Here is a 27,713-nt window from a genome sequence, read left to right on the forward strand (position 1 = left end):
TAAGCCACGTATTTAGCTGCATTATTTCCCTATCTCTGGCCTCACTAGTAGGTGGCACGGGTAGCGATCCTGAGATTGCAACCCTGGAGGTCCCTTCCTCCAAAATTGCACCTAACTCCACAAACATTCTTTGCAGGACCTCCTCCTTCTTCCTATCCACCACATTTGCCCCTACATGGACCACAACATCCGGCTGCTCACCCTCCCTCTTGAGAATAGTGAGAACTCGATCCGAGATATCGCGGACTATGGCAACAGGGAGGCAACAGAGCATCCGGGTTTCTCGATTTCTCCCACAGAACCTCCTATCTCTCCTCCCAAACATCGAATCCCCTATCACTACTGCTCTCCTCTTTTCACTCCTTCCCTTCTGAGCTGAGGATCCAGTCTCACTGCCAGAGATCTGAACTCTGCAAATTGTCCCTGGTAGGTCGTCCCCACCAACAGTATCCAAAACGGTGTACTTATTATTGGTGGGAACATCCGCAGGGGTGCTCTGCTCATTCTGTCTATTCCTCTTCCCTCCGCTCACAGTCACCCAGATACCTGCCTCCTGACATTTAGGGGTGAATATCTTCCAGAAACTCCAGTTTATTTCCCCTTTTGCCTCCCGAATGTTCTGACGTTTATCCAGCTCCCTAACACAGTTTGTGAGCAGCTGCATCTGGATGCACCTTTTGCAGATGTGGCCATCAGGAACGTTTGTGCTCTCCCGGTCTTCTCACATATTGTTAACGGAGTACTCTACTGCCCTAACTGCTGCCTCCATTACCTTCTCCTGAACTAATTAGATTAATTGAAGGAGATTACCCCGCCTTACTTCACTGGGAGCAAGCTCGTCCTCAGCATCTGTTCGCCGAAGCCTCTGGAACCAAAGCCTTCAACCCTGTCTCTCTCCACTACGTACCAGCTCCGTTAATCTGTTTGCTTTTTAAACTATCCCGCTGCATCACGGGCCAAGTTTCACGCGCTTGCGCAGTCGTGCACCGTTCAAACTGCCGAAGTAATATGATGTGGTGGCCATTACAGAGACTTGGATGGCTCGGAGAGAGGAATGGATACTTCAAGTGCCAACCTCTAGATGTTTCAGAAAGGACGGGGGTGGGCAAAAGAGCTGGGGGCGTGGCACTGTTGATCAGAGATAGTGACACAGCTGCAGGAATGGTTGACGCCATGGAGGAATTATCTACGGAGACTCTTAGGGTGAAGATTGGGAAAAGGAAAGGGTAAATAACTTTACTCGGTGTTTTCTTTTTATTGGCCGCCCAACAGTAGCAGGAATATCGAGGAGCAGATCGGGAAACAGATCCTGGAAAGTTATAATAATAACAGTGCTGTCGCGATCGGAGATATTAATTTTCCAAATATCGATTGGCATCTCCCTGGAGCAAGAAGTTTAGATGGGTTGGAGTCTGTTAGGTGTGTCCAGGAAGGTTTATTGACACAATATGTAGATACGCCTGCATGACGAGAAACTGTTCTTGATTTGATATTGGAAAATTAACCTGGTCAGGTGTTAGATTTTAATGAATACTTTGCTTCAGTATTCACTATGGAAAAGCATCTTGGTGATAGTGGTGATAACTTGCAGCAGACTGAAAAGATTGAGCATGTGGAAAAGTCACTGGGACCGGATGCGATGTAACCAGGCTAACATGAGAGGCGAGGGAGGAGATTACTGAGCCTCTGGCGATGATCATTGCATCATCACTGTGGACGGGAGAGTTTCCGGAGGATTGGTGTTTGCGGATGTTGTTCCTTTATTCCAGAAAGGGGGTAGATATAGACCAGGAAATTATAGACCAGTGAGTCCGTCCTCAGTCGTTGGTAAGTTGATGGAGAAGATCCTAAGAGGCAGGATTTATGCACATTTGAGGAGGTATAAAATTCCACATTCTCACCACTCTCTGCGTGAAGAAGCCCTCCCCCAATGTTCCCTTTAAACTTTTCCCCCTTCGCCCTTAACTCATGACCTCTGTGGGTTTTTTTTTCTCCCCTGGCCTCAGTGAAAACGCCTGCTTGCATTCACTCTATCAATACCTATCATAATTTTATAAACCTCTATCAAATCACCCCGCATTCTCCTACGCTCCAGGGAATAATGTCATAATCTATTCAACCTTACAGTGTAACTCAGTTTCTCAAGTCCCGGCAACATCCTTTTAAAGCGTCTCTGCACTCTTTCAACCGTATTAATATACTTCCTTTAATTAGGTGACGAAAACTTCACACAATACTCCAAATTCGATCTCACCAATGTCTTATACAACCTCACCATTATATTCTAACTCTTATACTCAATACTTTGATTTATAAAGGTCAATGTACCAAAAGCTTTATTTACAACCCTATCTACTTGTAAAGCCACTTTTAGTGAGTTGTGTGTCTGCACTCCCAGATCCCTCTGTTCTACTGCACTCCTCAGTGTCCTACCATTTACCTTGTATGTACTGCCTTGGGTTGACCTTCCGAAGTGTAATACATCACACTTGTCCGCATTAAACTTCATCTGCCATTTTTCAGCCCATTCCTTGAACTGGTCCAAATCCCTCTGCAAGCTTTGAAAACCTTCCTCACTCTCCACTACACCACCAATCTTAGTATCATCAGCAAATTTGTTGATCCAATTTGCCATATTATCATCCAGATCATTGATATAGATGACAAATATCAATGGACCCAGCAATGATCCCTGTGGGTTCACAGGCCTCCACTCAGAGTAGCAATCCTCCACTACCACTCTCTGGCTTCTTCCATTGAGCCAATGTCTAATCCAATTTGCTACCTCATCATGTATATCTAGCGACTGAATCTTCCTAACTTATCTCCCACGCGGGACATTGTCAAAGGCTTTACTGAAGTCCAAGTAGACAACATCCACTGCCTTCCCATCATCCACTTTCCTGGTAACGTCCACGAAAAACTCTAACAGATTAGTTAAACATGACCTACCACGCACAAAGCCATGCTGACTTTTTCTAATAAGTGCCTGTCTATTGAAATACTTGCAGATCCTATCTCTTAGTATTCCTTCCAATAATTTACCTTCTACCGATGTCAAACTTACCGGCCTATAATATCCCTACTTACTTTTTGAGACTTTTTTAAAGAACGACATTTTAAATATTTCTGCAAGGGCCCCTGCAATTTCCACACTAGTCTCCCTCAAGGTCCGAGGGAATACCCTGTCAGGTCCGGGGGATTTATCTACACTGATTTGCCTCAAGACAGCAAGCACCTCCTCCTCTTTAATCTGTATGTTCCATGGCCTCCCTACCTGTTTGCCTTGTTTTCATAGACTCCATTCCAGTTTCCTTAGTAGCTACAGATGCAAAAAAAAAAAATACATACAATATCTCTCCCATTTCTTTTGGCTCCATACATAGTCGACCACTCTGATCATCAAGAGGACCAATTTTATCCATTACTATCCATTTTTTTCTTAACGTATCTGTAGATTCTCTTCGGATTATCCTTCACCCTGACTGCCACAGTAACATCATGTCTTTTTTCAGCACTCCTGATTTCTTTCTTAAGTATTTTCTTTCTCTTTTTATACTCCTCAAGCAAATTATTTCCTCCCTGTTGCCTATACATGTTCTACATCTCTCTCTTCTTCTTTATCAGGGTTTCAATATCCCTCGAGAACAAAAGTTCCTCATTCTTATTCAAGTTCTCCAAGGGAAGGACACTTGGACCAAAGCAGTTCGGCACCTGTGTCGTCGCAGAGCAATGTGTTGTCAAATGCCTTGCTCAAGGACACAACACGCTGCCTCATCTGAGGCTTGAACCAGTGAACATCAGATCACTAGACCAATGCCTTATCCACTAGGCCACGCGCCAACACTTTCACCCTTAACCCATGCCCTGTTTTTTTATTTCTCCCCGAGCCTCAGCGGAAAAAGCCTGGTTGCATTCACCCTATCTATCCCCATCATTATTTTATATACCTAAATCAAATCTCCCTTCATTCTTCTGCGCTCCAGGGAATAAAGTCCAAACCTATTCAACCATTCTCTGTAACTCAGTTTCTCGAGTCCCGGCAATGCCCTTGCAAACCTTTCCTGCACTCTTTCAACGTTATAAATATCTTTCCTGTAATTAGGTGACCAGAACTGCACACAATGCTCCAAATTCGGTCTCACCAATGTCTTATCCAACCTCACCATTTCATTCCAACTCTTATACTCAATACTTTGATTAATAAAAGCCAAAGTACTAAAAGCTTTCTTTACAACCCTATCTACTTGTGAAGCCTCAGGAGGGATAAAAGAAGACATGAGGTTACGTTGGCAGTCAGGGTGAAGGATAATCCAAAGAGCTTCTACAGGTATGTTAGGAGCAAAAGGATAGTAATGGATTAAATTGGTGCTCTTGAAGATCAGAGTGGTCGGCTATGTATGGAAGCAAAAGAAATGTGAGAGATATTAAATGGTTTTTTTTTGCAGCTGTATTTACTAAGGAAACTAGGGAATTATGTATCTGTATTCCTAGATCACTCTGTTCTACAGCAGTCCTCAATGTCCTACCATTTACCTAGTATGTTCCACCTTGATTTTCCATTCCAAAAAGCAACACTTCACACTTGTCTGTATTAAACTCCATCTGCCATTTTCCAGTCCGTTTCTCCATCTGGTCCAAATCCCTCTGCAGGCTTTGAAAACCTACCTCACTGTCCACTACACCTCCAAACTTTGTATCATCAGCAAATTTGCTGATCCAATGTACCTCATTATCATCCAGATCAATGATATAGATGACAAATAACAATGGACCCAGCACTGATTCCTGTGGCTCACCACTAGTCACAGTCCTCCACTCAGAGAAGACATCATCAACTACCATTCTGGCTTCTCCCATTGAGCCAATGTCGAATCCAGTTTACTACTTTATCATCTATACCTAGCAACTGAATGTTCTTAACTAACCTCCCATGTGGGAACTTGTCAAAGGCCTTATCGAAGTCCATCTCTGCGGGCCATTCTCTCGCACTCTCAACCCCTCTCCACGGTACCTTTCCCACCCCCAGTTCTCGCTTCCTCACTTTTTCAGCTGCTCAGCTTGTGTTTTTTGGTGTCGGTCTGATTCACTTGTCAAAACGGGCTTACTCTGACAACGGTTACTTCTCCTTCCTGAGCTCAGACACTCAAAGGATCCTCGAAAGGTTGGAAGACTGTGAGGCTTCCATGAATAAGAAACGCACAAATACTGGCTCAACGGGAGCTTCCCGAAGTGAGTGGGGCAGAAAGACGGAAGGAGGGAGTTTCAATTTGAGTCTGACTCCGAGAGCGTGTGTTGGATTGTGTGGATGTAACCCCCTCTGCGTTTGTCCCTGGGGGTTGGTAATGGCACATTGGGGAGGGAGCGTCACTCTGTTTCTAAGCCCAGGACTTGTGAGACGCTGCACAGGGAGATTCACTCTGTGTTTGACCCCCGGAGGGTGTGATGGGCTGATGTGGAGTGAGGTTCACTCAGTGCCTGATCCTGGGTCGATGATGAGGGAGTCTCAGCCAATTTCTGAACCTGATGTATCGTACGTGGCGACTAAAGCCTAGACCCTCTCTGTGTCCCAGGTTCGTAGAGATGGAAGACAGTTTCATCGTTGTTGCCTAGACTGTGTTCATGTAGTTTGCCCATTACTGTCGAGAGACCTCAGGGCAAACACAGCTGACCATTAAGATTCGCTGTTTCAGAATATGTCGAAGGGAGCGCGCAGGTCAGGCGACTCGGAGGAGCAAGGTGAGGGGGTGGGGACGTCTGTGACGCTGGCGTGCTTTGGGAAGGGTGGCGTGGAGCGACCAGAATAGGAGGGAATTATCGAGGCAGCATTGTGGAGTGGGGTGTAGAGAGTGTGGAGTGGGAGGACGGAATGTCATGGGGGACAGTGTTGTGGAGTGGGGTGTAGAGAGTGTGATGTGGGAGGACGGAATGTCATGGGGGCAGTGTTGTGGAGTGGGGTGTAGAGAGTGTGATGTGGGTGGACGGAATGTCATGGGGGGCAGTGTTGTGGAGTGGGATGTAGACAGTGTGATGTGGGAGGACGGAATGTCATGGGGGGCAGTGTTGTGGAGTGGGATGTAGAGAGTGTGATGTGGGAGGACGGAATGTCATGGGGGGCAGTGTTGTGAAGTGGGGTGTAGAGAGTGTGATGTGGGAGGACGGAATGTCATGGGGACAGTGTTGTGGAGTGAGGTGTAGAGAGTGTGATGTGGGAGGACGGAATGTCATGGGGACAGTGTTGTGGAGTGGGGTGTAGAGAGAGTGATGTGGGAGGACGGAATGTCATGGGGGGCAGTGTTGTGCAGTGGGGTGTAGAGAGTGTGATGTGGGAGGACGGAATGTAATGGGGGACAGTGTTGTGTAGTGGTGTGTAGAGAGTGTGATATGGGAGGACGGAATGTCATGGGGGACAGTGTTGTGGAGTGGGATGTAGAGAGTGTGATGTGGGAGGACGGAATGTACTGTGGGACAGTGTTGTGGAGTGGTGTGTAGAGACTGTGGTGTGGGAGGACGGAATGTCATGAGGGGAAGTGTTGTGGAGTGGGGTGTAGAGAGTGTGATGTGGGAGGACGGAATGTCATGGGGGACAGTGTTGTGGAGTGGGGTGTAGAGAGTGCGATGTGGGAGGACGGAATGTCATGGGGGGCAGTGTTGTGGAGTGGGGTGTAGACAGTGTGATGTGGGAGGACGGAATATCATGGGGACAGCATTGTGGAGTGGGGTGTAGAGAGTGTGATGTGGGAGGACGGAATGTCATGGGGGACAGTGTTGTGGAGTGGGGTGTAGACAGTGTGATGTGGGAGGACGGAATGTCATGGGGGGCAGTGTTGTGGAGTGGGGTGTAGACAGTGTGATGTGGGAGGACGGAATGTCATGGGGGCAGTGTTGTGGAGTGGGGTGTAGAGAGTGTGATGTGGGAGGACGGAATGTCAAGGGGGGCAGTGTTGTGGAGTGGGGTGTAGAGAGTGTGATGTGGGAGGACGGAATGTAATGGGGGACAGTGTTGTGGAGTGGGGTGTAGAGAGTGTGATGTGGGAGGACGGAATGTCATGGGGGGCAGTGTTGTGGAGTGGGGTGTAGACAGTGTGATGTGGGAGGACGGAATGTCATGGGGGGCAGTGTTGTGGAGTGGGATGTAGAGAGTGTGATGTGGGAGGACGGAATGTCATGGGGACAGTGTTGTGGAGTGGGGTGTAGACAGTGTGATGTGGGAGGACGGAATGTCATGGGGGCAGTGTTGTGGAGTGGGGTGTAGAGAGTGTGATGTGGGAGGACGGAATGTCATGGGGGACAGTGTTGTGGAGTGGGATGTAGAGAGTGTGATGTGGGAGGACGGAATGTACTGGGGGACAGTGTTGTGGAGTGGTGTGTAGAGACTGTGGTGTGGGAGGACGGAATGTCATGAGGGGAAGTGTTGTGGAGTGGGGTGTAGAGAGTGTGATGTGGGAGGACGGAATGTCATGGGGGACAGTGTTGTGGAGTGGGGTGTAGAGAGTGCGATGTGGGAGGACGGAATGTCATGGGGGGCAGTGTTGTGGAGTGGGGTGTAGACAGTGTGATGTGGGAGGACGGAATGTCATGGGGACAGCATTGTGGAGTGGGGTGTAGAGAGTGTGATGTGGGAGGACGGAATGTCATGGGGGACAGTGTTGTGGAGTGGGGTGTAGACAGTGTGATGTGGGAGGACGGAATGTCATGGGGGGCAGTGTTGTGGAGTGGGGTGTAGACAGTGTGATGTGGGAGGACGGAATGTCATGGGGGCAGTGTTGTGGAGTGGGGTGTAGAGAGTGTGATGTGGGAGGACGGAATGTCAAGGGGGGCAGTGTTGTGGAGTGGGGTGTAGAGAGTGTGATGTGGGAGGACGGAATGTAATGGGGGACAGTGTTGTGGAGTGGGGTGTAGAGAGTGTGATGTGGGAGGACGGAATGTCATGGGGGGCAGTGTTGTGGAGTGGGGTGTAGACAGTGTGATGTGGGAGGACGGAATGTCATGGGGGGCAGTGTTGTGGAGTGGGATGTAGAGAGTGTGATGTGGGAGGACGGAATGTCATGGGGACAGTGTTGTGGAGTGGGGTGTAGACAGTGTGATGTGGGAGGACGGAATGTCATGGGGGCAGTGTTGTGGAGTGGGGTGTAGAGAGTGTGATGTGGGAGGACGGAATGTCATGGGGGGCAGTGTTGTGGAGTGTGGTGTAGACAGTGTGATGTGGGAGGACGGAATGTCATGGGGGCAATGTTGTGGAGTGAGGTGTAGACAGTGTGATGTGGGAGGACGGAATGTCATGGGGGGCAATGTTGTGGAGTGAGGTGTAGACAGTGTGATGTGGGAGGACGGAATGTCATGGGGGACAGTGTTGTGGAGTGGTGTGTAGAGAGTGTGATGTGGGAGGACGGAATGTCAAGGGGGCGGTGTTGTGGAGTGGGGTGTAGAGAGTTTGGTGTGGGTGGACGGAATGTCACGGAGGACAGTGTTGTGGAGTGGGGTGTAGAGAGTGTGATGTGGGAGGACGGAATGTCATGGGGACAGTGTTGTGGAGTGGGGTGTAGAGAGAGTGATGTGGGAGGACGGAATGTCATGGCGGGCAGTGTTGTGCAGTGGGGTGTAGAGAGTGTGATGTGGGAGGACGGAATGTAATGGGGGACAGTGTTGTGTAGTGGTGTGTAGAGAGTGTGATATGGGAGGACGGAATGTCATGGGGGACAGTGTTGTGGAGTGGGGTGTAGAGAGTGTGATGTGGGAGGACGGAATGTCATGGGGGACAGTGTTGTGGAGTGGGATGTAGAGAGTGTGATGTGGGAGGACGGAATGTACTGGGGGACAGTGTTGTGGAGTGGTGTGTAGAGACTGTGGAGTGGGAGGACGGAATGTCATGAGGGGCAGTGTTGTGGAGTGGGGTGTAGAGAGTGTGATGTGGGAGGACCGAATGTCATGGGGACAGTGTTGTGGAGTGGGGTGTAGAGAGTGTGATGTGGGAGGACGGAATGTCATGGGGACAGTGTTGTGGAGTGGGGTGTAGAGAGAGTGATGTGGGAGGACGGAATGTCATGGCGGGCAGTGTTGTGCAGTGGGGTGTAGAGAGTGTGATGTGGGAGGACGGAATGTAATGGGGGACAGTGTTGTGTAGTGGTGTGTAGAGAGTGTGATATGGGAGGACGGAATGTCATGGGGGACAGTGTTGTGGAGTGGGGTGTAGAGAGTGTGATGTGGGAGGACGGAATGTCATGGGGGACAGTGTTGTGGAGTGGGATGTAGAGAGTGTGATGTGGGAGGACGGAATGTACTGGGGGACAGTGTTGTGGAGTGGTGTGTAGAGACTGTGGAGTGGGAGGACGGAATGTCATGAGGGGCAGTGTTGTGGAGTGGGGTGTAGAGAGTGTGATGTGGGAGGACCGAATGTCATGGGGACAGTGTTGTGGAGTGGGGTGTAGAGAGTGTGATGTGGGAGGACGGAATGTCATGGGAGCAGTGTTGTGGAGTGGGGTGTAGAGAGTGTGATGTGGGAGGACGGAATGTCATGGGGGACAGTGTTGTGGAGTGGGGTGTAGAGAGTGTGATGTGGGAGGACGGAATGTCATGGGGGGCAGTGTTGAGGATTGGGGTGTAGAGAGTGTGATGTGGGTGGACGGAATGTCATGGGGGCAGTGTTGTGGAGTGGGGTGTAGAGAGTGTGATGTGGGAGGACGGAATGTCATGGGGGGCAGTGTTGTGGAGTGGGGTGTAGACAGTGTGATGTGGGTGGACGAAATGTCATGGGGACAGTGTTGTGGAGTGGAGTGTAGAGAGTGTGATGTGGGAGGACGGAATGTCATGGGGGGCAGTGTTGTGGAGTGGGGTGTAGAGAGTGTGATTTGGGAGGACGGAATGTCATGGGGGACAGTGTTGTGGAGTGGGGTGTAGAGAGTGTGATGTGGGAGGACGGAATGTCATGGGGACAGTGTTGTGGAGTGGGGTGTAGAGAGTGTGATGTGGGAGGACGGAATGTCACGGGGGACAGTGTTGTGGAGTGGGTTGTAGACAGTGTGATGTTGGAGGATGGAATGTCACGGGGGGCAGTGTTGTGGAGTGGGTTGTAGAGAGTGTGATGTGGGAGGACGGAATGTCATGGGGACAGTGTTGTGGAGTGGGGTGTAGAGAGTGTGGTGTGGGTGGACGGAATGTCATGGGGGCAATGTTGTGGAGTGGGGTGTAGAGAGTGTGATGTGGGAGGACGGAATGTCATGGGGGACAGTGTTGTGGAGTGGGGTGTAGAGAGTGTGATGTGGGAGGACGGATTGTCATGGGGACAGTGTTGTGGAGTCGGGTGTAGAGAGTGTGATGTGGGAGGACGGAATGTCATGGGGGACAGTGTTGTGGAGTGGGGTGTAGAGAGTGTGATGTGGGAGGACGGAATGTCATGGGGGACAGTGTTGTGGAGTGGGGTGTAGACAGTGTGATGTGGGAGGACGGAATGTCATGGGGGACAGTGTTGTGGAGTGGGGTGTAGAGAGTGTGGTGTGGGAGGACGGAATGTCATGGGGGCAGTGTTGTGGAGTGGGGTGTAGAGAGTGTGATGTGGGAGGACGGAATGTCATGGGGGACAGTGTTGTGGAGTGGGGTGTAGACAGTGTGATATGGGAGGACGGAATGTCATGGGGGACAGTGTTGTGGAGTGGGATGTAGAGAGTGTGATGTGGGAGGACGGAATGTCATGGGGGACAGTGTTGTGGAGTGGGGTGTAGACAGTGTGATGTGGGAGGACGGAATGTCATGGGGGGCAGTGTTGTGGAGTGGGATGTAGCGAGTGTGATGTGGGAGGACGGAATGTCATGGGGGACAGTGTTGTGGAAGTCCCGTGATCGGGGCGGTGGGGTGGAAGGGTGACTGAGGGGGGAGCGCTGAGACGGCGAAAGGAGGGAGGGTTGTGGGATGGCAGGTGAATAAGGAGTGCCTTGGAAATTATGGTGTTTAGAGAGGGCAATGAGAGATGCGGTGATGAGGGAAGCCCCCTAAAATATATTTCTGATCCACTCGTATTTTCCATCTCCTCACCCCCTTCACTCTGCACTAACCTTACCTCTTCCCCTTCTCTATCCCTTTCCCTCACACACTCCTTCTTGTTTCCCCTCTCTTCTCCCCTCTATCCCTCTTTTCCCATCTCATCCACTCTCCCCTTTCTTGTCCTCACTCTCCCCTTGACCCTCTTCACCCCCTCTCTTTACCCTCTAACTAATCTCCCCATATTGCTCTCTCTCATTCGCTCCTCTCTAACGCTCCCTCCCCTCGCTATCCCTCCTTGAACCTCTCTCTCTTCCGTACCCCCTCTCTCCCTGCCCTGTCTTTCACGCTATTCCCTCTCTCACACTCTCTCCCTATCGCTCTCTCATTCCCTCCTCTTTTGCCTCCCTCTCGCGTGTTTATGCTGTCCGCTCTCTAACTACCTCCCAGGATCTCTCTAACGCTTTTTACCCATTAACTCTCCCCTCTCTCATTGCTCACTTTCTTAATCCTCCCTCCTCTGTCACCGTCCCCCGGACTCCCACTGTGGCTCTCCCTCTACACTCTTTCCCTCACTCTGTCGCTCCTTTTCTCACTTCCATCCTCTCTGCCCCAACATTTCTCCATCCTGTACTTTCTACTCTCTCACCCCTCTGCCGCGCCTCTCAATCCTACTCTCCGCACTGACTACCTCCCTCCCCTCACATCACTTTACCCCTCTCTCTCCTATTTCTCCTCGTTCTCTTTCCACAAATCTGCTCCATTTTCCCAACCATCGCCACACTTCAGTCACCCCCTCTCAATAACTCAATCCATCCATTTCACTCTCTCTGTCGTTGTACTCCCTGTCTCGCTTCACTCTCTTGCCTCCCTTCTTCCCTTTCGCTGTCCCCAACCCTCCCCCCCCCCGTCTCTGTGCTCTCTTCGCTTCCCTCTACACCGCACTGTCCCCGATCCTCTATCGCGCTATCTCATACTTGTCTATCTCTCTCTCGCAGACTATATGACCTCCACCTACACCGAGCTGAACATTCGGAAAGTCGAACGCCTCACCAATACACAAACAGGTCAGTGATGCAACAACGACGTCATTCTGGAGGGCTCACATGTCATACTCCCAAATGCCCAAGTGTGTAATTCATTCGTCTCCACCAATTCCCTGGCAGTTCGTTCCACAGACTGACCACCATCTGGGTAACAAACGGTTGTCAATCGGCTCAACAGTTGAATCTATTTCCCCTGTCTCCTTATACCTGTGCACTCTGGTCCTCGGTTGTCCAAGTCTAGGGGAAATAATAGCGCCCATTCACTCTGTCTGTGCTCCTCGTGGCTTTATATACCCTTGAAAGGTCATCCCTGCGCAACAAGGAATAAAGTCGCAATCAACCCAACCTCTTTCCCTAACTCAGTCTCGGGAGTCCCGGAAACGTCGTCTTAAATCTCCACGAGCGCTCATTTCCAGTTCGATTGCATATTTCCAGGAACAGGACGACCAACACTGAACACTGTACTCCACGTGTGACCTCACCGACGTCCTGTACAACTGCAACATGACCGCCTTACTCCTGTACGCAATAGCCAATAGACAATGGACAATAGGTGCAGGAGTAGTCCATTCAACCCATCGAGCCAGCATCGCCATTCATTGCGATCATGACTGATCATCCACAATCAGTACCCCGTTCCTGCCTTCTCCCCATATCCCTTGACTCCGCTATCTAACCTTTTCTTGAAAGCATCCAGAGAATTGGCCTCCACTGCCTTCTGAGGCAGAGTATTCCATAGATCCACAACTATATGTGTGAAGAGGCTTTTCCTTAACTCAGTTCTAAATGGCCTACCCCTTAGTCATAAATTGTGTCCTCTGGTTCTGGACTCCAAAATCGGGAACATGTTTCCTGCCTCTAGCATGTCCAATCCCTTAATAATCTTATATGTTTTAATCAGATCCAGTCTCATCCTTCTAAATTCCGGTGTATACAAGCCCAATTGCTCCAATCCTTCAACACATAACAGTCCCGCCATCCGGGGAATTAACCTCGTGAAACTGCGCTGCACTCCCTCAATAGCAAGAATGTCCTTCCTCAAATTTGGAGACCAAAACTGAACACAATACTCCAGGTGTGATCTCACCAGGGCCCTATACAACTGCAGAAGGACCTCTTTGTTCCTATACTCAACTCCCCTGGTTATGAAGGCCAACATGTCATTAGTTTTCTTCACTGCCTGCTGTACCTGCTTGCTTGCTCTCAGTAACTGATGAACAAGAACACCTAGATTTCGTCGTATTTACCCTTTTCCTGACTTGACACCATTCAGGTAGTAATCTGTCTTCCTGTTCTTGCCACCAAAGTGGATAACCTCACATGTATCTACATTAAACTGCATCTGCCATGTGTCTGCCCACTCACCCAACCTGTCTAAGTCACCCTGCATTCTCCTAACATCATCCTCATATTTCACACTGACACCCTGCTTTGTGTCATCTGCAAATTGGCTAATGTTACTTTTAATCCCTTCATCTAAATCGTTAATGTATATTGTAAATAGCTGCGATCCCAGCACCGAGCCTTGCGGTACCCCACTAGTCACTGCCTGCCATTCTGAAAAGTACCCGTTCATCCCTACTCTTTGTTTCCTGTCTGCCAACCAATTTTCTATCCATGTTAGTACCCTACTCCCAATACCATGTGCTTTAAATTTGCCCACTATTCTCCTATGTGGGACCTCATCAAAGGCTTTCCGAAAGCCCAGGTGCACTACATCCACTGGCTCTCCTTGTCCATTTTCATAGTCACATCCTCAAAAAATTCCAGAAATTAATCAAGCATGATCCCACCCTCCTTCATCCATGATGACTCGACCGATCCTGTTATTGCTATCCAAATGTGCCCCTATTTCATCTTTTATAATTGACTCCAGCCTTCCCCACCACTGAAGTCAGGCTAATTTTTTTGTTTACTCTCTCCCTCCTTTCTTAAAATGTGGGATAACATTAGCTACCCTCTAATCCTCAGGAACTGAACTTGAATCTATAGAACATTGGAAAACAGTTACCAATGCGTCCACGATTTCTGGAGCCACTTCTTTAAGTACCCTGGCATGCAGACCATCAGGCCCTCGGGATTTATCTGCCTTCAGTCCCATCAGTCCACCCAACACCATATTCTGCCTGATGTGGATTTCCGTCTGTTACTCCGTTGCCCTAGGTCCTCTAACCACTATTACATCTGGGATATTGTCTGTGTCTTCCTTTGTGAAGACAGATCCAAAGTACCTTTTCAGCTCGTCTGCCATTTCCTTATTCCCTATAATAAATTCACCCGTTTCTGCCTTCAAAATTTAAACTTTGCTCTTAAATATTTTTTCCGCTTCACAGACCTAAAGAATCTTTTACTATCCTCCGATATATTTTTGGCGAGCTTACCTTCGTACCTCATCTTTTCTCCCCGTAATGCCTTTTTAGTTATCTTCTGATTCTCCTTAAAATTTTCCCAATCCTCTGGCTTTCTGCTCATCTTTGCTATGATATACTTCTCTTTTATTTTTATACTACCCTTGACTTCCCTTGTCAGCCACGGACGCCCCCTACACCCCTTAGAATCTTTCTCCTCTTTGGAATGAACTGATCCTGCACCTTCTGTATTATTCTCAGAAATACCTGTCATTGTTGTTCCGCTGTCATCCCTGCCAGGGTATCCTTCCAGTCAACTTTGGCTAGTTCCTCCCTCATGGCTCCATGGTACCCTTTGTTCAACTGTAATACTGACACTTCCCATTTTCCCTACTCCCTCTCAAATTGTAGATTAAAACTAATCATATTATGGTCACTAACTCCTAATCGCTCCTTTACCTTGAGTTCCTTTATCAAATCCGGTTCATTACACAACACTAGATCCACAATTAACTTTTGCCTGGTAGGCTCCAGTACAATCTGCTCTAAGGATCCATCTCGGAGGCACTCCACAAACACCCTTTCTAGGGGTTCAGTACCAAACAGATTTTCCCACTCTACCTGCATGTTGCATTACCTTTGCGACATGTTAATTTTAGCTCTTGATGCAACTTGCACCCCATATCCCGGCTACTATTTGGGGGCCTGTAGATAACTCCCATTAGTGTCTTTTTGCACTTACAATTTCTCAGTTCTATCTATACTGACTCTACATCTCCTGATTCTATGTCACCACTCGCAAGGGACTGAATTTCATACCTCACCAGTAGAGCCTCCCTGTCATGGTCCTGATTGGTTCTCCTTTAAATTTAGTTAGGATGCGATTCGGACCATTGGCTCATTGTTCCCGTCTAATTCCGTTTCACGCATCCCTTGAGCTCGGCAATCATGGTAATCTACCCTCCACCCGAACCGGCAGCTTATAAGCCCCTGGCTTTAGCCGCCCTGAGCGAGAGCGTTAAAGAAGCCTTTGCAAGTCGCCGCCACTGCTACGACAAACCAGAGTGATCCAGCCCGCATCGGAGTACCCACAATTCGGCTTCCGTCGTCAGAGTGGGTCCGGGCAAGGTCAGTCTACCAGGGGAGAGTTGAAGGCTGAGTCCTGACTCGACGTTTATTCCCCTTGTCCGTGTCTACCCCTCGAAGAAGTCCCGGCTCGGTGCCTGAGTGGAAGGCGGAGTCCTGACTCGATGTTCCTGCCCGTTCTCCATGTCTAGCCCTCAAAGAGTCTCGTCTCGGTACCTGAGTGGAAGGCGGAGGCCTGACTCGATGTTCCTACCCGTTGCCTCCTTCGGGCAGGTCCGGCCGGACTGCCGTATGCCCGGCGGGGGTTCGGCCCCTTCCTATCCGTTGCCTCAAGTCGGAAAGAAGCGGCGGACTGCCGCTGCCCGGCGGGATCCTGCCTCCTTCGTACCCATGCTACCCCTGTCCGAGTCCAAGGTCCGCGCCTGTCCTTGCTCCCCCTGTCCAAGTCCAAGTTCCGCGGCGATACCAGTTCCCTGTTTCCAAGTCCCAGGTCCGCGGTGATCCTCGTCCCTAGTCTGAGGTTCGTGTTCCTCTTTGTCCTCGATTTTCCGATCTTCGGTGTAGCGAGTAAGAAACGCTATTTTATTGTACCAATAAAAAAGAGTTTGTGTCCTTCCCCAGCACCCTTCTCCCCACAGCTTGGCACTCCCAAGCCCCTCTGCCCACCTGTCTGTCCTTTTGATTGGACGTATACGCTTGAATATTCATTTCCCAGCCCTGGTCCTCTTACAGCCATGTCTCTGTTATTCCTATAACATCATACTTGCTAATTTCCAACTGAGCCTCAAGCCCATCCACTTTATTTCTTATACTTCGTGCATTCATGTATAATACTTTTCATTCATCACTCCCCTCGCTTCTCACACGGATTCCTATTGTACTTGGCCATACGCTCCGATCCCTTCCTGAGCGTTCTGACCCTTTAATTCTGCTGTCGTTCTTACTTTTTCTTATTCACTCTTTCCCTTTAGCTCAATCCTTATATTTCCAGTTCATCCCCACTCGCCCCACTTACTAGTTTAAACGCCCCCGTGTGGCAGTGGCAAACCTACCTGCCAGAATGCTGGTCCCCCGCCTGTTAAGGTGCAACCCGTCCCTTTCGTTCTCCATCCACACTGCCTGTTGAATTCTTCTCATCTTTCTGTCTCCCCATTCTCTCCCATTCTCCAGCCGAGCGCCTTCATCTCTCACCCTATTTCCCCTCTCCATCCATCACTCTATCGGCTGCTCTGTCTCCACCTCTCTCTCCACTCACTTCCTCATCTCCCTCATATTGTGTCTCCGTCTCTCACTCCGCCCCACCATTCTCTACCTGTCCCGTGCCCTTCTATTTGTCTCTCTCTCACATTCTCTTGCTTTGTTTCCCAGATGGACTGGACCCCACCTACTCTCAGCTGAACCTTCGCCGAAATGAAGTTCTCATCGCTAAGGAAGAAGATCCTCCTCTTGCGACGGGACCAGGAGCTCAGGCAGGTCAGATTTCACGTTGATGACGTCATTCTGAAGGTGTCACGTGAAAAACGCACAAGTGTACAAGTGATAATGCATCTGCATCGACCATTTCCTCTGGCAGTTCCTTCCACAGACGGAGCACCATATTTTAAACAGAAATTGTCATCCTGGTCCACAGTTAAATCTCTTTCTGCTATCACCTCGGAACTGTTCGCTCTGTTTCTCAATTCTCCAAGTCTATAGAAAATGACTCTGCGCATTCACCTTGTCTGTGCCCCACGTGGTTTTATAAACCTCTGTAAGTCACCTATGAACTCCAGGGCATAAAATCTTAATCTGCCTGACTTATCTCCATAACTCAGTCCCTCGAGTCTCGGCAATATCCCCGTAAAGCTCCCTCTGCAATCTTTGCTGCTCAGTGGCATTTCACCTGGAGCAGGTGGACAAGAACTGAACACTATATTCCAGGGTCCTGTACAACTACGTCCTGTTCAACTGCAAAGTGACCTCTCGACTCCCGTACTCAGAGCTTTGATTGATGAAAATGCAATCTTCACCGCCCTATCCACCCTTGACCTTAATTTCTGGGAAACGTTTTCGTGTAGTCCTGTGGCTATTTATTCTCTAACACTTCCCAGAGTTCTTCCTCGTCACTGTGTCTTTCTCACACTACTTGTCTTCCTGAAATACAACAGCTTGCACTTACTCAAAATAACTTGCATAACAGGAAAAACTGAAACCTAAACCTACCTTGCCTCGCCCGTTTCCGCCTCAGCTCGTTGAGTCAAAGCCCTTAAGCCTTCACTCTGCCCCCGGCCACTTCACTGCCAGCTGTATAAGGCTGTGACCTTTTTAAATCTTCCCCGCTTCACTGCCCGACGGAGACGTTGAGCAGGAGATCCGTCAGATGTTTCTGAGATCACAAGAGGCACAGACTGAGTCGACAGACAGTACCTTTTACCAAAGTTGAAATATCTCATACCAGAGGGAATGCATTCGGGACAAAATTGTAGGCCCATTCCTGTACTCCGCTGGGTGGTCTCTGTTCTATACCTGGAAATAATAAAACAATTTTCTAACAACTTACTAACTCTACAAGGCAGGACATTCTAAACACACAAAGCCTGCTTGACTATCCATATTTCCATCCAAATCTTTGCCACAAAGAGCAGAAGCCGTAGGCCGGATCGGTGCATTATACCACGATTCACGGGCGTCCGCCGCTCTCTGAGGTCTGTACACAAGCTAACTCTGAGCCCAAATTCCCAGTTCATTGTGAATCCCAGTCACCGCAATCTTGTCAATGTATCTCCCATGAAAGTGACGTTCCTGAATGCCCGTCTAAAATCAAGAGTTTAGCATCCCAATGAACTGCATGTTCAACTGTGATCCATTCCTACTTCCCTGGAATCTTAGACCTATAGAACTTTACAGCATATAGAACAGGCATTGTGGCCCTTCCTGGCTGCCCTAAACCATTTTTCTGTCTAGTCCCACTGACCGGAACCTGGCCCATATACCTCCATGCACCTCTCATCCAATTATCTGCCCAGGTTTTTCTTAAATATTAAGTTAGCTCGCATTTACCACTTCATCTGGCAGCTTATTCCGCACTCCTACCACTCTCAGCGTACAGAAGCCCCCACCCCATCTTCTCTTTAAACGCTTCCCCTTCACCCTTAACCCATGTCCTCTGTGTTTTTCCCTCTAGCCTCAGTGGGGAAAAAAGCTGGCTTGCATTCACTCCATCTATACCTATTTTCTAGAGGACAGAAACATTTTTAATCGGGGAAGGGCAAATTATGAGGCTATCAGGGTTTAAACTTGAGTGTGTGAATTTGGATGATGATTTTGCAGGGAAATGTACTATGGCCATGTGGCCGATGTTTAAGGATCTCTTGCATTGACGCAATGTCTAATGCAATTTACTGCCACCATGTATACCTAGTGACTGAATAATCCTAACTAACCTCCCATACTGAAGTCCATGTAGTCAACATCCACTGTCTGCCCATCATCCACTTTCCTTGTAACCTCTTTGAAATACTCTAATACATTTGTTAAACATGTGCTACCATGCAAAAAAGCTATGTTGACTTTCCCTAATTATTGACTGTCTATCTAAATACTTGAAGATCCTATCCCTCTGTACATCTTCCAATAATTTACCTGCTACCGACGTCAAACTTACCGGCCTATAATTTCTGGGAACACACACAAAGTGCTGATGGAACGCAGCAGACCAGGTAGCATCTATAGGAAGAAGCGCTGTCGACGTTTCTGGCTGAGAACCTATGTAAGGACTAACTGAAGAAAAGATAGTAGGTGATTTGAAAGTAGGAGGGGGACGGGGATATCCGAAATGATAGGAGAAGACAAGAGGGAGTGGTGTGAAGCTGAGAGCTGCAAACGTGATTGGCAAAAGGGATGCAGAGCTGGAAAAGATCATGGGATGGGAGGCCTAGAGGGAAAGAAAGGGAAGAGGGGAGTACAAGAGGGAAATGGAGAACAGGCAAAACATGATGGGCAGAGTGAGAGAAGAAAAGAAAGGGAAGGAAGGGAAAATGAATAAATCAGGGATGGGATAAGAAGAGTAGGAGTAGGAGAATAAGAGTAGGAGAATTAACGGAAGTTAGAGAAATCAATGTTCATGCCATCAGGTTGGAGGCTACCCAGACAGAATATAAGGAGTTGTTCCTCCAACTTGAGTCTGGCTTCATTTTGACAGTACAGGAGGCCATGGATAGACATATCAAAATGGGAATGGGACATGGAATTAAAATGTGTGGCCACTGGGAGATCCTGCCTTCTCTGGCGGACAGAGGGTAGGTGTTCAGCCAAACGGCCCCCAGTCTGCGTCCGGTCTCAGCAATATATAAGGCCGCACCGGGAGAACCAGACGCAATATACCACACCAGCAGAAAGCAGAAAGACAGGGGAGATGGGAAGATGTGCTTCGTAGTGGTGTCATAAGGTGAGCGTTGGGATCGGATCATTTTGTGTCTGTTGCCTGAATTTCCAGCATCTGCAGATTTCCTCGATTAATAAATTCCTGGATTACTTTTAGAGCCTTTTTTAAACAATGGAAGAACATGAGCTGTCCTGAAATCCTCCGGTACATCACCCGTAGATACCGACATTATAAATATATCTGCCAGGTCCCATGCAATTTCAACACTAGCCTCCTAAAAGGTCCCTGGGAATATCCTGCCAGGTCCTGGGGATTTATCGACTCTGATTTGCCTCAAGATAGAAAGCACCTTTCATCCTCTCTCTCCCCAACTCTATCTCCGCCTCTCTCACCCCGTTTTCCCTCCTCATTCTTTCTCACGCATCTTCCCGCCCATCGCCCCCTCACCCTCTCCCCCTCTTTGCCCATCGCTCTCCTCCTCTACCTCCCTGTCACTACCATCTCTTTCTCCCTCCTCTCCCTAAATCTTTCTCTTGTTGTGTCACATCTCTCCCTCCTCACTTGTTTTTCTCTTCTCTTTCCCGTTCTCATTTCTCTTTATCCGCTTAATCCCTCCCCTATTCTTACCGCTGTCACTCTCTTTCTTATCTGCATGACCGTCATTCTCCCAAACGGTCTTATCTCCACTTACTCAGAGGTGAACTTCTGGAAAGAGGAACCCCGCATCGATGAGGACGAAAGTCGTCCCTTTGCCTCGGGATCAGCCGGGCTGTCAACCACTGCACAAGCAGGTCAGAGTTCACAGTGATGAAATCTTTCCAAGGGGTCACGTGACTAACTGTCAAGTGTCCATCGACCACATCCTCTGTTAGCGGGTTACATAGACTGACCACCATCTGGATAAAAGTGGTTGTCTCTTGACACCCTAATTAAATCCTTGTCCCCACTCACCCTAGACCTGCTCTCTTTTCTCCAAGTCTAGGGAAAATAACTACGCATTCACCGCTAGTGGTCTTATATCCCCGCGCAAGGTCACCCCTATTCACCATATATATATAACATACAATTACAGCATGGAAGCAGACCATCTCGTCCCTTCTAGTCCGTGCCGAACGCTTTCTCTCATTTAGTCCCACTGACCCGCACTCAGCCCACAACTCTGCATTTTTTTCCTGTCCAACTACCTATCGAATTGTACTTTAAATGGCAATACGGAACCTGCCTCTACCACTTCTTCTGGCAGCACGTTCCACACAGCTACCATTCTCGAAGTAATGAAATTCCCCCTTGTGTTACCCTTGAACATGTGTATGAACACTTCTTGCTTGAATCTCCCTTACTCTCAATGGAAAAAAAGCCAATCCACGTCAACTCTACCTATCCCCACATAAATTTAAATACCTCTATAAAGTCCCTGCTCAACCTTCTACGCTCCAAAGAATCAAGACATAACCTGTTCAATCTTTCCCTCTAACTTAGATGCTGAAACCCGGGTAACATTCTAGTAAATCTTCTTTGTACTCTCTCTATTTTGTTGACATCTTTCCTGTAATTCCGTGACCAAAACTGTTCACAATACTCCAAATTCGGCTTTACCGATGCCTTGTACAATTCTAACATTACATCCCAACCCCTGCACTCAATGCTCTGATTTATAAAGGCCAGCATACCAAAAGCTTTCTTCACCACCCTATCCACATGAGATTCCACCTTCAGGGAACTATGCACCATCATTCCTAGATCACTCTGCTCTACTGCATTCTTCAATGCCCTACCATTTACCGCGTGTGTTCTATTTGGATTTTCCTACCAAAATGTAGCACCTCACATGTGTCAGCATTAAATTCCATCTGCCATCGTTCAGCCCACTCTTTTAACTGTCCTAAATCTCTCTGCAAACTTTGAAAATCTCCTTCGTTATCCACAACGACACCTACCTTAGTATCATCTGTATACTTACTAATTCAATTTAGCACCCCATCATCCAGATCATTAATGTATAAGACAAAAGCATTGGACCCAATTCAGATCCCTGAGACACACCACTAGTCACCGGCCTCCAACCTGACAAACAGTTATCCACCACTACTCACTGGCATCTCCCATACAGCCACTATTGAATACATGTTCCTACTTCAAGATTAATACCTAACGATTGAACCTTCCCAACTAACCTTCCGTGCTTAACCTGGTCAAATATAGTGCATATAGACTGAAGTCCATATAGAGAACATCCACTGCTTTACCCTCGTCAACATTCCCCAAAACCTCTTCAAAAAGTCAATATTTGTCAAAAACCGCCGTCCACGCACAAATCCATTTGACTGTTCCAAATCAGACCCTGTCTATCCAGATAATTATATATACGCTCTCTAAGAATACTTTACATTTACTTACCCTCCACTGACGTCAAACTGACAGGCCTATAATTGCTAGATTTACTCTTAGAACCCTTTTTGAACAACGGAACGACATGAGCAATATGCCAATCCTCCGGCAACATTCGTGTTTCTAATGACATTTGAAATATTTCTGTCAGAGCCACTGCTATTTCTACACTAACCTCCCTCAACGTCCAAGGGAATATCCAGTCAGGACACGGAGATTTATCCACTTTTATATTCCTTAAAAGCGCCAGTACTTCCACCTCTGTAATCGTCATATATTCCATAACTTCCCTACTCGTTTCCCTTACCTTACACAATTCAATATCCTTCTCCTTTGTGAATGCCGAAGAAAAAATGTTCAATATCTCCCCCATCACTTTCGGCTCCACTCTGATTCTCTAAGGGACCAATTTTATCCCACACTATCCTTTTGCTATTAATATAACTGTAGTGACCCTTTTGATTTACTTGCCATTTACAAATCAACTTCGTATCTTCTTTAAACTTTTCTAATGCATTTCGTAAGATTCTTCTTACATTATTTAAATTCCTCGAGCACCTCATTTACTCCATGTTGCCAATATTTATTGTAGATATCTCTCTTTTTCGTAACCATGTTTCCAATATATCTTGAAAACCATGGCTTTCACAAAAATTTAACCTTTCCTTTCAACCTAACAGGCACATAAAGATTCCTTACCCTCAAAATCTCATCTTTAAATGACCGCCATTTCTCTATTACATCCTTCCCATAAAACAAATTGTCCCAATCCACTCCTTCTAAATCCATTCGCATCTCCTCAAAGTTAGCATTTTTCCAATCAAAAATCTCAACCCTAGGTCCAGTCCTATCCTTTTCCATAATTATATTGAAACTAATGGCATTGTGATCACTGGACCCAATGTGCTCCAAACACATACCTCCGTCACCTGACCTATTTCATTCCCTAACAGAAGATCAAACACTGCACTTTCTCCGGTTCGTTTCTCTAGGTATTGCTGCAATTAACTATCCTGCATACATTTTACAAACTCCAAACCATCCATCCCTTTTACAGTATGGGCTTCACAGACTATGTGTGGAAAATTAAAATTTCCCACAATCACAACCCTGTGCTTTTTACAAATATCTGCCATCTCCTTGCAAATTTGCTCCTCGAATTCTTGCTCCCCATTACGTGGTTTGTGATACACCCCTATAAGTGTTACTACACTTTTCCCATTCCTCAATTTCACACAAATAGACTCCCTAGACGCGCCCTCTAATGTATCCTGACAGAGCACCGCTGTAATATTTTCTCTGACAAGCAACGCAACACCTTCCCCTCTTGCCTCTCCGATTCTATCACACCTGAAGCGACGAAATCCAGGAATATTTAGTTGCCAATCACACCCCTCCTGCAGCCATGTTTCACTAATAGCTACAACATCATGTTTCTATGTATCAATCGATGCTCTAAGGTCATCCAACTATCTTACAATGTTCCCAGCATTAAAGTAAATGCATTTAAGAATATTTCCACCTCTTCCACTCTGTTTATCTCTAACAGTAGAAAAACTTTACTGTCATCTTTTTCTTCCTTCTCCCATACATCTGTTCCTACACTCTGGTTCCCCTCCCCACTCATATATTATATAAATCCACTTGAGCCTCTTTAGCAAACCTACCTGCAAGAATATTTGCCCCCATGCAGTTCAGATGTAAACCGTCCCGCCGGAACAGGTCCCATCTTCCCTGGAAAACAGGCCAATTATCTATATATCTGAAGCCCTCCCTCCTGCACCATGTCTTCAGCCACGTGTTGATCTGCGCTATCTTACTATTTCTAAACCACTTTCACGTGGCACAGTTAGCAGTCCTGAGATTGCTATCCATGAGTTCCTGTCCTTTAACTTGGCACCTAGTTCCCCAAACTCACCTTTCAGGACCTTCTCACTCTTCCTACCCACGTCATTTGTCCCTACATGGACCACGACATCCCGCTGCCCACACTCCCTCTTGAGATTACTGAGAACTCGATCAGAGATATCACGGACCCTGGCACCAGGGAGGTAACAGTCCATCCGGGAACATTGTTCTCTTCCACAGGATCTCCTATCTGTCCCCTTAACTATCGAATCCCCTATCACTACTGCTCTCCTCTTTTCCCTCCTTCCCTTCTGAGCTGAGGGTCCAGTCTCGATGCCAGTGACGCAACCACTGCAACTTGTCCCTGGTAGGTCGTCCCCACCAACAGTATCCAAAACGGTACACTTATTGTTGATGGGAACGGCCACAGGGGTGCTCTGCTCTTCCTATCTGTTCCCCTTCAAGAATTAAATAAATAATAATTCTTTAATTCTCTCCAAGAATTGAACTTCAAATTTCCGCGACTTTTCTCCAGAACTCAGTCCCTCGAGTCCAGACAACATCGTTCTCCTCCTTTTCTCTCCTCCACTCACACATTACCCTCCCAAACATCACTGCCCCTCTCCTACCCCATTTTCCTCCTTTGCATCCAGATTCTCCCCACCAATCTCCTGCAAACATTTCCCCATCTATGGCCTCCTTTCTCCCCATCTCTCCCACACCCCGTCCGTCTTCTCTCCCCAACTCCCTCCCTCTACTGCCTCCTACCCTTATTTCCTCCCTTTCACTTTCTCTCGCCCCACTCTCGCCCTCCCAGCGACTCTCACATCAATCCTGTGCCATCTCGTTTCCGAAACTCCGGACCTGAAGAACGTCTGTGCTCATTCTCCCTGCCTGCGCCCCTCGTGGTTTTATACAACTCTGTAAGGTCGCCCCTGCACTCCAAGTAATAAAGTCCCGAACTGTCCGACCACTCTCCATACCTCATTTCCCCGAATCCAACATCCTCGTACATAGAGCGGCGTCACTGTACATCGGCAACGTGACCTCCCGACTCCTGTACCATCATCTTCTACAGCAGTGTACCATCCAAGACCTTTTTAAGGTCTAGGTAGATTACATCTATTCCCCGTGCCTGATCTGTCCTTCCAGAGCAAATTAGCCCGACAACTCTCTCTGGGTCTCAGGCCATCCAGTATCTCTCTCCCTCCTCCATCTTCCACCCTTCGGATCTCCCCACCCCCCTCTCTCACTGCTCCTTTCTTTCTCCATCTCTCCCTCCGTTCCTCACTTCCATCTCCCAGAGTGATTTACCATCTGGGATCTTGTGACAGTATTTGTGAAAGTCAGTGTAAATTTCATCAACCAATCAAGACAAACAGGTCCTCCGCAATCAAATCAGTCTAATCTCCCCTGGCCCAACCCCCTTATACAGAGCAGCCCAACAATAGGTCACTGAAGTCCCTATCCATCACGCCTGGTACACTGCCCTGATCAACCGTCCTGCTGTCTTACTCTAAAGATGGAATTCTGACATTTTCTCTCTCGGCGACACTGTCTACATTTCCTGCTGTCTCCGTGAAGCAGCCAGTATAACCACAGACCCCGATCCAACCCAGCCGGACTCGCTCCCATCGGGGAGAAAGTTACGAAAGCACGTCCCACCAGTCTCAAGGACGGCTTCTAGCCCGTTTCTATCGGCTTACAGAGCGGGCCCCCAGGCCGATCAGATGGACTCCTGACCTCACGATCTACATCGTCGTGGCCCCTTGCACTTTATCGTCGGCCTGCACTGCCCTCTCTCTGTAACTGTGACGCTTTATTCTGCAGGACCACTCCTGTTTGTGATGTATACAGAAACATTGAAACATAGAAAACATACAACACAATACAGACTCTTCGGCCCACAAAGTTGTGACGAACACGTCCGTACCTTTGAACTACCTAGGATTTACCCAGAGCCCTCTATTTTTCAAAGTTCCATGTAGCGATCCAGGAGACCCATGAAAGACCCTATCAGTTCCGCCTCCAAAACCGCCACCTGCAGCCTATTCCATGCACTCAACACTCTCTGAGTAAAAAAAAAACTTACCCCTTAAATCTCCTCTGTACCTACTTCCAAGCACCTTAAAAGCCTGTCCTCTCGTGCGAGCGATTTCATTCCTGGGAAAAAGCCTCTGACTCTCCGCATGATCAATGCCTCTCATCATCTTGTTCACCTCTCTCAGGTCACCTTTCATCCTCCGTCGCTCCAAGGAATAAAGGCTGAGTTCACGCAACCTCTTCTAATAAGGCATGCTCTCAAATCCAGTAAACATTCTTGTCAATCTCCTCTGCACCCTTTCTATGGATTCCACGTCTTTCCTATAGTGAGGCGAACAGAACTGTGCACAGTTCTCCAGGTAGGGTCTGACCAGGGTTCTATATAGCTGCAACATTACCTCTCGGCTCCTAAATTCAATTCCACGATTGATGAAGGCCAATACACCATACGAATTCTTAACCGCTTTGAGCTCGGACCCCATGATCCCTCTGATCCTCCACACTGCCAAGAGTCTTACCATTAATACTATATTCTGACATCGTATTTGACCTGACAAAAATGAACCACTTCACGAGGGTTTTGGCCCGAGACGTCGTCACTACCTCCTCCCATAGTTGCTGTCCAATCTGCTGAGTTCTGCCAACATTTTGTGTCTCTATTTATTTCTATCATCTGCAGATTCACTCGTCGTGCACTTCACACATAACTGGGCTGAACTCCATCTGCTACTTCTCAGCCAGTTTTGCATCCCGCTGTAACTTCTGACAGCCCTCCAACTATCCACAAGACTACAAACATTGTGTCATCTGTAAACCTATGAACCCATCCCTCTACATCTTCATCCAGTTCATTTATAAAAGTCACGAAGAATACGGGTCCTAGAACAGATCAATGTTGCACTCCACAGGTAACCGACTTCCATGCAGAATATGACCCGTCTACAACCACTCTTTGCCTTCTGTGGGCAAGAGAGTTGTGGATCCACAAAGCAAAATCCCCTTGGATCCCATTCCTACTTAATTTCTCAGTAAGCCTTGCATGGGCTACCTTATAAAATGCTTTGCTGGAATCCATATACACTACATCAACTGCTCTTCCTTACAATGTGTTAGGTCACATCCCCACAAAAATGCAATCAGTCTCGTAAGGCACGATCTGCCCTTTACAAAGCCATGCTGACAACTCCTAAACATACTATACCTCTGCAAATGTTCATAAATCCTGCCTCTCCGGATCTTTTCCATCAACTTACCAAAAGCTGAGGTAATACTCACTGGTCTATAATTTCCTGGGCTATCTCCTCTCCCTTTCTTGAATTAAGGAACAACATCCGCAACCTTCCAATCCTCCGGAAACTCCCACGTCTCCATTGATGATGGAAAGATCATCGCCAGAGACTCAGCAATCTCTCCCCTCGCCTCCCACAGTAGCCTGGGGTATATTTCGTCCGCTCCCGGTGATTTATCCAATTTGACACTTTCCAAAAGTTCCATTACATCCTCTTTCGTAACATCTACATGCTCAGGCTTTTCAGTCTGCTGCAAGTCATCACGACAATCACTAAGATACTGAAGTAAAGTATTCATTAAGTAGCTCCTATGGTCTTATTAAACATT

At 47.8% G+C, this 27,713-nt stretch overlaps 1 protein-coding gene across 4 annotated transcripts in view; it reads left to right on the forward strand.

The window, feature by feature from the left end:
- The window catches only part of LOC140723744 (killer cell lectin-like receptor subfamily B member 1B allele C), a 53,408-nt gene that overhangs the window by 14,777 nt on the left and 10,918 nt on the right, over nucleotides 1-27,713 (forward strand). For 3 of the 4 annotated variants that reach the window (XM_073038290.1, XM_073038291.1, XM_073038292.1), the window contains 2 exons: nucleotides 11,973-12,041; nucleotides 16,823-16,927. In XM_073038290.1, coding sequence (XP_072894391.1) covers nucleotides 11,973-12,041; nucleotides 16,823-16,927 — 174 coding nt within the window. Of the gene's footprint in view, nucleotides 1-5,614; nucleotides 5,740-11,972; nucleotides 12,042-16,822; nucleotides 16,928-27,713 lie in introns of those variants that run through there. The other variant, XM_073038289.1, reaches the window with a different exon arrangement.

The sequence above is a fragment of the Hemitrygon akajei genome, unplaced genomic scaffold (genome assembly GCF_048418815.1).
Source record: "Hemitrygon akajei unplaced genomic scaffold, sHemAka1.3 Scf000132, whole genome shotgun sequence".
NCBI classification, from domain to species: domain Eukaryota; kingdom Metazoa; phylum Chordata; class Chondrichthyes; order Myliobatiformes; family Dasyatidae; genus Hemitrygon; species Hemitrygon akajei.